The sequence below is a fragment of the Primulina tabacum genome, chromosome 4 (assembly GCF_025594145.1).
Source record: "Primulina tabacum isolate GXHZ01 chromosome 4, ASM2559414v2, whole genome shotgun sequence".
In the NCBI taxonomy this organism is placed as follows: domain Eukaryota; kingdom Viridiplantae; phylum Streptophyta; class Magnoliopsida; order Lamiales; family Gesneriaceae; genus Primulina; species Primulina tabacum.
In genome coordinates, this window is record NC_134553.1 from 20,787,070 (window position 1) to 20,797,412 (window position 10,343).

The 10,343-nt window shown below is 34.9% G+C and overlaps 1 protein-coding gene across 1 annotated transcript; it reads left to right on the forward strand.

The window, feature by feature from the left end:
* Positions 1 to 5,162: 5,162 nt before the first annotated feature.
* Positions 5,163 to 10,103, forward strand: LOC142541901 (uncharacterized). Its single transcript, XM_075648351.1, has 7 exons — positions 5,163 to 5,267; positions 5,376 to 5,451; positions 5,496 to 6,587; positions 8,574 to 8,667; positions 9,290 to 9,346; positions 9,543 to 9,824; positions 9,911 to 10,103. Exons 1-7 carry the CDS (start codon positions 5,163 to 5,165, stop codon positions 10,101 to 10,103), a joined length of 1,899 nt encoding a protein of 632 aa, XP_075504466.1.
* The last annotated feature ends 240 nt before the right edge of the window (positions 10,104 to 10,343 follow it).

Sequence of the window (10,343 nt, forward strand, 5' to 3'; positions counted from 1 at the left end):
AGCCGAAGTCATGGGAGTTCCACTCAATTCACATCATATGTCCGCTGGAAGTCACAGCTTTTCGGCGTACAGGCCTCCCCAATAATATGAGCCAGACACTGTCCGCGGGTAGCGATCAACATGCAACCATGGTTGATGGAAGGCAAGGAAATATTTAACTCTTTTAATTTTTACTTTTACGGTTTGATATGAATTTTGAATCATATTCAAAATGAGGGATTTTAATTTTAAAATTTGTCTCATCATTTTAATTTTAAAAATCGCGTTACACGAGTTTGTATGTTTGCCGGATCCATGCAACTATATTATCTAATAATATACATACATGCATACTACTATATATCGCATATATCATAATATGACATTCAACAATAAATAAGGATAATCGATTGCCAACACTATTAGATCCATGTGAGCCATACATGGATCCAGGTCCAAAACCTAGGTGAATGCAAGGATGCAAATGCAACTATTACAAGGGCTTCCAATATTTTACATGTGTTCATCTCGTTCATCTGGTCCACCATCTTCCAGTCTTGATCTCCCACTATTTCTAATAATTAGATTTAAATAGCCATGGCACATAAGGGATACATCTCATGGGGTGGGAACGGGCCATAAACCAGGCCCACTTTGATAATTTCAAATATTAAAAAAAACGAATAAAACAGTAAAATATCCTAACATACACCTAACACATTGATCAAGGCTCTCGATCATTCTTCATGCATTTAGTATCAAATATTAACATCAATTAATTAAACAATTTAATTAATTGATAAATCATATATCTAATAATTTTATCACTAACCACCACAATTATTAAAGAATTTAATAAATTAAATAAACTCCTTTATTTAATTTTCAATTAAATAAATAATAATTGATTTCTTGTAAAAATCATTTTACCATAAATAATTAAAATCACATTCTAATTATTTATTTTACTAGAAAATTATTAATTTTCTAAAAATCAATTTTTCAAAATAAAAATTGAACCAATTTTAAAAAATATTAATTTTGCCCAAAAATTTGAAAAATCAGAAAATTGCACACTGTGCCCAAACAATTCAAGCCCACCATTCAGCACGTTTCCCGAGACGATCTCGGGCAGCCGCCCTATCTGCCCGCCCGCTGCCCGAATGTTTCGGGCAGTTGCGGAACTTTTGTGCGCGCAGAGCGCGCGCGGCTCCACACGCAGTCCGCACGCCGCGCTGCGCTGGCAGCGCCCCGCGTGCAGACGCCCCGCACGCGGCGCCGCCCGGCAAGCGCAATCTTCGCCTGCGCGCACGGGCTGCCTGGAACAGTTCCGGACAGAAACGAAAAATATATATATATTTTTTGTTTTCTGGAAGAAAAAATTTTGATGGTGCCTCAATTTTCTGAAAAATTTTCTTGTGTGGTTAGAAATAAATTATTCAATATGATTTAAAACCATACGATTTAGAAAGCCTGGATCTGATACCACTGTTGGATCTCGGTTTCTACACACCCAAACGCAGTGGAAGTTTTAAAATTTTTATTTATTTTGAGAATCAAAATAGGTTTTGCTTTGGGCGCTTGTATGATTTTAACAACAATTCATAGGGCGTTAGAATTTTACCTTTGGTGAACAATTTCACTTGGCTCCAACTAATCCGGTATAAACGGATTAGCTCTTGATTAATCCCAACGAACTTTCTTCGATGAACTCCTTGTTTGATCCTCCTATCAAGTCCACGACTAGATCGCTTGATCCTCTTCCAAATTGCACTAGAAAATATGGAAGAGATTTTACGTAGGAGAAAAATATTTGAGAGACGGCTTAAAATTCTTTCTCAAGAGAGGTGGTCGATTTTTGAGAAGAAAGATGGAGGAATTTTCGAAAAACACCATGGAGAGGGAGGCTAGGGTTTTTCAAAATTGTGAATGATTTATTCTTAACCTTAAGTCTAATACACATATATAAGCTTAGGGCCCATTAATAAATTAAAACTTAATGGGCTTAATCAATTAATTATTCTAGCCCAATTAGTTAATTAATTAATTAATATTTTAAAATTCAATTAAGAATCTTAATAATATGTATGTTGGTCTTGTATTCCTACAAGTCCATTATACATATACACATTACATTTAATTTTAATCCCTTATAAATTCAACATTTGAATTTATTATTTCCAAAATTTAATATTCCATAAACTCAACTTTTGAGCTTAATAAATTAAATCCTCAAATTTTATAAATTCAACTCCTTGAATTTATTCTCTTCAAATTTCATAAATTCAACTTATTGAATTTACTATCTTATATATTCAACTCCTTGAATTTATTTTCCCAAAATTTAATTATCATAAATTCAACTCCTTGAATCATAATATAAATTCAACTCCTTGAATTTATTTTCTCAAAATTTAATTATCATAAATTCAACTCCTTGAATTTATTCTCTCAACGGGAACAAACGATCCAGTGCTTGTATGACCCTCAATGGTTCAGGAATACAGCTAGTCGTGGTTTCACAACTCTTTGTGATTCAGAATAATATTTATTCTTATTCGGGCTTACCCTAGTTAGCCCCATTCTTTTCATCAACACCTTGATTAAGAATGTCGGAACTCATTTCTGATTGCACCCATCGGATCATGGTAAGAGCATCTAGTAGCATCACCCCATGATCTCCTAGGTATCACTGATAGTGCCTGCAAAAACCAGTCGATTATGATTAGCGTACAGCACGGTCCCTTCAGCTCATATATCCCGATCGAATCTGCAACCATTGGTTCATCGAGGGTTGCATAATAATTCGATAACTATGTGATAACTATAATAGTGGCATCGCGTGTACTATTTGAGAACTCCTTCTCTAACGTACATCTCATACTCTGGCCAGAGATTCCATGCACTATTATTTCATTAGATCACACAGGATATCCACACCCGTAGGTGAGCGGTGAATCCCCGACTACAATGCACTGGCTCCTATATGTGTCGCAACTGTACCCAACATCGCCACCTGATCACTCTCCTGGAGCCGATAAACGAGTCAAAGCACAGCCCAAGCATATAGAGCCTCAGTGTTGTCCCGGGTCGTAAGGACTAATGGTGTACAATCATAACCACAGACTTATCCTCTCGATGAATGATAACCACTTGGAAAGTTCGAGGGAGGGTTGTTCGGTATAATCATCATATGACTACCCATCTGCATATTTGGACATCTCTATGCCCTTACCAAGAAACACAGTACACAACATCACAGATGCTAGTCTCGAGCTCAAGCGACCTTTATCCCTGTTTTAGGCGGTTGAATCCACTAGGAACGAATTTAGAATATGCAGTATTTACAAACGAGTTTCAATATCGAATTACGATTCATTTGTATTAAAGCATAATCATGGACTTTATCTTTGCTGTTTGCATGGGTATACAGATAAAGTATAACAAGACCATAAAAAGTTAAATTATATTAAAATAAAGATTGTTTATTACACTTGAGTCAATAAATTCCCTAGCCAACCGTTGGCTTGCAGGGCATCTACTCTAACAATAACGGCGTGCATTAAAAGCACGCTGCAGATATTAATATTCGCATCGTGCATTTATGTGTGCTGTTAATATTGTATAATATTCGCATCGTGCATTTATGTGTGCTGTTAATATTATATACTATCCGCAGTGTGCATTTATGTGTGTTGTTAATAACCTATGCAATAACGGCGCACATTAAAAGCACGCTGCGGATAGTAATATAATATACTATCCGCAGCGTGCATTTATGTGCGCTGTTAATAATCTGTGCAATTATATTTGTATTACACAACACAATACGAGAGAGAGTGTGAAACCTAAATCCCCATCTCTTAACCCTTCCCCTCCTCCCGTCGTTGTTCTGCGTCCCGACTCCAACCACCGCTGCGTGCTGTTCGGCCACCGGAGATTGGAGCGCAGTAGCCAGCAACCTTGTTCCTATAACCTTGCGCCTCCTTCCCTACCTCAGATTGGAAGAACTAGCGTGAGTGGGAGCCATGTTTCAGTCTTTTTCCGTGCGCGAGTTTTTCTTTCGTTTTCGGTGAGTGTGTCTCTCGATTTCTTTGTTATTTAGTGGTTTTTGTTGAGAAGTCGAATCCCTAATGTTTTCCCTATTATCCCTGCGATTTACAGCCATTTTTAGCTCAGGAATGTTGTTTTTGCATTTGTTTTGTTCGTTTAATTGGGAGCACTGGAATGTTGTTTCGAGGTTAGTGCTTTATTGGAGTGATTTTTAGGGGTTTTAGTGATGCAGTGCAGTTCACGGAACAGGGATGTATGGTAGGATTTTGAGCATGGACGGCGGGAGATTTTCCTAAACCCACTTCGTTCATTTGCATTACATCAGGATGTAAATACATTTTTTTCTTTCTCATAGCCAATTTTTCTAGTTTTTGGTTGGTCTTAGTGGCATCGCATTTCATGTTTAACTCTTTTTTTATGAAGACATGACATTAGTTTGATCCTTTGCTAGACACAGTATTGGTTATCCTCCCTAAGTTATACAATATCTCATGAGCAGTCTTTTCTTCCCATATCAATGATCTCTCTCTTTGTTTATTTATAGCCAACTAACATTTAAACTATTTAGCTGAAAATTTAAATACTATACTACTGAAATTAAGCTTATATATGTGACTAAAAAATATATAAATTATCTAAGCAGACATAAATAACTTAATCAACGTGATTACTGAAAAATATCACTCGAACATTAAAATTATATAAATAGATGAAATTAACATTGCTCACTAAAGTTTAAAACTCATGTAATATATGTAGTGAGACAATTCATGACATCATGAATATATTCAAATGATATTTTAGTATCTAATCACAAAATTTTTACCAAAAAAATAAAAACTATAATGTGAATTTATAAAAAATATTAAAGTACTATTTTGCCCATCGTAGACCAGTGTTGGAGTTGGTCAAATGTGAACTCCTATAACGAATTGCATAATGTTTCTCTGAATTTACTATTATTTCGGTGCCTTATAATGTGAAATTGTTATAGTTTGCGAAATAACATCTGACACCTAAGTAATTATATCATATAAATTAAATTAGCATCGTGTATATGTGTGTGTGTGTGTGTGTGTTGATAATATCTCATAATTATTTCATACAAATGAAAAAGGTTTGTTCAAGAGATGGATAAGGAATGGATGCATCTGCCTTCTAGACTTGTACCCGAGTATGAAGAAGGGGTAAAAAAATTTATAACACAAGCTGAGAACTATGCAAAAACACGTGAAGTAATCTTATGTCCTTGCAAGCGTTATAAAAATAAGAAGTATATGAAATTTGACCAAGTTTACGACCACTTATTTATTAAGGGGTTCGATCCTTCTTACACTATTTAGGTCTTCCATGGTGAAACTTATAACTCACAATCTCAAGCTGAAGATAGTTCAGGAGGAGTTCAGAAAGTGGATGAAAGTAGATAGGCATATCACTTATATAAGTATGTTTTTTACCGGAAGAAGAGGTTGGACACACTATATTTGAGGCAAAGGATTATGAGTTTGATGATTTATTAAAAGACGTGGAAACTCCTCTCTTCCCTGGATGTACATCTTACACAAAGTTGTCAGCAGTCATCACACTATACAATTACAAGTCTACTAATGGTCACACAGACAATGGTTTCAATGAGCTCCTTAAGATTTTAGGTGACATGCTTCCAGAAAACATCACACTTCCAGAAACTGTTTACACGATGAGAAAGTTGTTGAAACCATTTGATTTAGGATATGATAAGATTCATGATTGCCCAAATGATTGTTGTCTATTTAGAAAGGAGCTTCAAGATCTGGACTCGTGTCTGAAGTGTGGATCCTCAAGATGGAAGATAGACAAAGTCACCACCAAAGTTTGTAAGAGAATTCCTGAAAAGGTCCTACGGTATTTTCCAGTGATACCAAGACTGAAAAGGATGTTTAAATCAAAAAAAAAGGCAGAAGAGTTGATTTGGCACTCCAAACACAAAAGTCAAGATCATATGATGCGTCATCCAGTTGATTCAGTAGCTTGGGATACAATAGATCATAAGTGGCCTGATTTTGCATCAGATCCTAGAAATCTCCGTCTTGGTCTTGCAACAAATGTATTCAACCCTTTTGGTGACCTTAGTTCCAGATATAGTTGCTGGCCAGTTATTTTGGTAAATTATAACCTTCCTCCATTGTTGTGCATGACAAAGGAAAATCTTATGCTGACATTACTGATTCCATGTCCGAAGCAACCGGGAAATGATATAGATGTATACTTGGAACCCCTTGTGGAGGATTTGAAGGAGTTGTGGGACACCGGTGTGGAGGCATATGATGCATTTAGCAAGTCAATGTTCAATCTGAAGGCTATTTTGATGTGGACAATTAATGATTTTCCAGCTTATGGAAACCAATCTGGATGTGCCACAAAAAGGAAACTCGGTTGCCCAATATGTGGTGAAGACATATGTTCTATGTGGCTTAAGTATAGTAGAAAGTTTGCATACATAGATCATAGGAGATTTCTTGCTCCTAATCATCCATTTCGTCAGAAAAAGAAGTTGTTTAATAGAAAAAAAGAGAGTAAAGGGAAACATATAACTTTGAATGGGTTATAAATTACCGATGCATTGAAAGATATTGAAAATGACTGGGGTCACTACAAGAAAAATGACATACGACAACGGTTTTTAACCGTTGTCGTAGCCCTTTTAAAACTGTTGTTAAAGCCAGTGTTGTTAAATGGTTCGCTCAAAGACAACGGTTTTTCACCGTTGTCGTAGCTACAATTTGCGACGGTTGGTTTTGAAAACCGTCGCAAATGAAAAACCGTTGTCGTAGCTACAATTTGCGACGGTGATATGTGCGACGGAAAGCATATATTAACCGTCGCTAATTAGCGACTGTTTGTTACACCATCGCTAAATTTAGCAACGGTTTATTAATCACCGTCGCTAAATGTAGCGACGGTGTTCATGTACTTAGCGACGGTTTACATGAGTTCCGTCGCTAATATTTTAGGTAAAATAAAAAAAATTTAAGTATTTAATAAATCTGTGTTGTGAGTTGGTAAAATCGTATAAGAGATAAAAAAATTGAAGTGTCGTGAAGTGATAAAATCGTGTAAGAGATAAAAATTTTAATTGTTTTGAAGTGGTAAAAAAATCGTGTAAGAGATAAAAATTTTAATTGTTTTGAAGTGGTAAAAAAATCGTGTAAGAGATAAAAATTTTAACTGTTGTGAAGTAGTAAAATCGTGTAAGAGATAAAAATTTTAAGTGTTGTGAAGTTGTAAAATCGTGTAAGTGAGAAAAATTTTAAGTTTTGTTAAGTGAAGTGGAAGAAAATGGAGCGAATTTACAGGTATTTATAGAGAGTAGTGGTAGAAAATAGAGGGAATGTTAGGCGGGATCGAATTTTTGAAATTTGCGACGGTTGTCTTTCAACCGTCCCAAATGATATGTGCGACGGAAAGCATATATAAACCGTCGCTAATTAGCGACTGTTTGTTACACCGTCGTTAAATTTAGCAACGGTTTATTAATCACCGTCGCTAAATGTAGCGACGGTGTTCATGTGTAAAACCGTTGCTAAGTAGCAACGGTTTACATGAGTTCCGTCCCTAATATTTTAGGTAAAATAAAAAAAATTTAAGAATTTAATAAATCTGTGTTGTGAATTGGTAAAATCGTATAAGAAATAAAAAAATTGAAGTGTCGTGAAGTGATAAAATCGTGTAAGAGATAAAAATTTTAATTGTTTTGAAGTGGTAAAAAAATCGTGTAAGAGATAAAAATTTTAATTGTTTTGAAATGGTAAAAAAATCGTGTAAGAGATAAAAATTTTAAGTGTTGTGAAGTAATAAAATCGTGTAAGATATAAAAATTTTAAGTGTTGTGAAGTTGTAAAATCGTGTAAGTGAAAAAAATTTTAAGTTTTGTGAAGTGAAGTGGAAGAAAATGGAGCGAATTTACAGGTATTTATAGAGAGTAGTGGTAGAAAATAGAGGGAATGTTAGGCGGGATCGAATTTTTGAAATTTGCGACAGTTGTCTTTCAACCGTCGCAAATATCAGCAACGGTTTTAGCTAAACCGTCGCTAAGATTAGCGACAGTGTAATCTAAACCGTCGCTAAGTTCAAATTAGCGACAGTTGTACATGATACTGTTGCTAAATTTAGCGACGGTTCTATTTAAACCGTCGCTAATTTCAAAATAGCGACGGTTTAGATAACACTGTCGCTAACACTGTAAGCTAAATAACGTTGTGTTTTATTCTAAACACACCCGTTGTCGATTGTCCAAAAAAACACGCTAATAGACAACAGTTCATGAAACCGTTGTCATAAACGTTCAAAGACAACAATTTTACAGAACCGTTGATATTGACCCTAAAAACCATTGTCTTTCACTCCCAAAAGACAACGGTTTTATAAAAACCGTTGTCTTTTGCTTAAAAAATGATCTACGACAACGGTTTTAACTAAAACCGTTGTTAGAAGTTTTTTAACAACGGTTTTAGTTAAAATCGTTGTCATATGTGTGTTGTTGATTCTGAAATTTCGTGTAGTGGGTAAAAAGAAAAAGAGTGAGACTATCAACACTTTGAGGAAAAAGAGGAAGAAGCAGGATAGTTCAAAAGTGGTACAAAAACCAGTTAAAAGGTGGAAGAAAAAATCAATTTTTTTCGATTTTCCATATTGGAATGTAAGTTATTTTGCACTCTATTAATTAGCTTTTGCAAATTTTTTTATTTTACGTTCCTAAATTGTTAGAAATATTCTGAACTAACACTATGAAACTTGTTTGTGGTTATCTTTAAGGCCTCATGCTACGTCATAACTTAGATGTGATGCATGTTGAAAAGAATATCTGCGAGAATATCATATGCACATTGTTAAATCTGAAGAAAAAATCCAAATACGGTGTGAATGCTCGCAAAGATTTGGTACACTTAAAAATTATACAAGAATTACATCCTCAAGAAAAAGAAGAAAATAAATATCATTTACCCGCTGTCCCGTACACACTGTCTAAAAAAGAAATGGATGTATTTTGCTCTAGGTTAAAGAAAATAAAGTTACCCGATGGATATAGCTAAAATATTGGTAACTGTGTTTCTGTAGAAGAGCGTAAGCTTATTGGGCTGAAATCTCATGATTGTCATGTTCTGATGCAATAATTTCTATCAGTAGCATTGAGAGATCTTCTACCGAAAGGTCCATGCAATGCTATATTTCAGTTGGGTGCATTTTACAATGAATTATGTCAAAGAGTATTAAACAGGAACCGTTTAGAACAACTCGAGGAGAATGTTGCTGAAACTATATTCATGTTGGAAAGGTATTTTCCACCCGCTTTCTTTACCATCTCGGTTCACTTGACAATTCATTTAGCAAGAGATTCTCGCTTGTGTGGGCCAGTCCAATTCCACTAGATGTATCCATTTGAAAGGTATTAAGTAATCATTAATCTTTTTGATAAATTTTATATTTTGCTATCAACACTTCTTTCATGTGAATTTTGCTTTGTGATTTAGATTTATGAAAATACTAAAAGGGTATGTGAAGAACCGGGCAAGACCAGAAGGTTGTATAGCTGAGTGTTACCTCGCAGAAGAACGAATGGCATTTTGTAATGCTTATATAAAAAATGATTCTAGTATTGGTGTTCGTTCTAATAGGAACGATGATTTGGAAGATGGATTATTAGAAGGTCGGCCAATTTCTAAAGGGAAAGAAAAGATTTTAGAGGATCACGTGTTACAAGCTGCACATCGATATGTGTTGTTCAATACTGCAGAAGTTGAACATTATTTACAGTGAGTGTAGTTAGTTTCATACTGTTAGTCTTGATTTATTACATATCATGTGTATTCTAACATCTTCATTCAATGATTTAAATTAGGATACACATTGACGAGCTTAAACAATCAGATCATCGTTTCTTAAGTAATGAAACATTGTTACAAAAGAAACATATGGAAACATTTGCTGAATGGCTATCAAAACTATCACATGGTCCAAGAAAGCATGTTCCATCTTATACGGGATATATTGTAAATGGACATCGGTTCCACACAATTGATGTTGGTGTTTGAATATATTGTAAATGGACATCGGTTCCACACAATCTTTTACGGGATATATTGTAAATGGACATCGGGATATATTGTAAATGGACATCTTATAGTGGTGTTTGAATTGAAGCTGATACTGTTTGTCAATCTAATGCTAATGAAAATTAACATATAGTAGGAAGACTATCATACTATGGGGTTATATGAGATATTGTTTTGCTAGACTACTATTCTTTTAAAGTGTCTGTTTTTAGGTGTGAT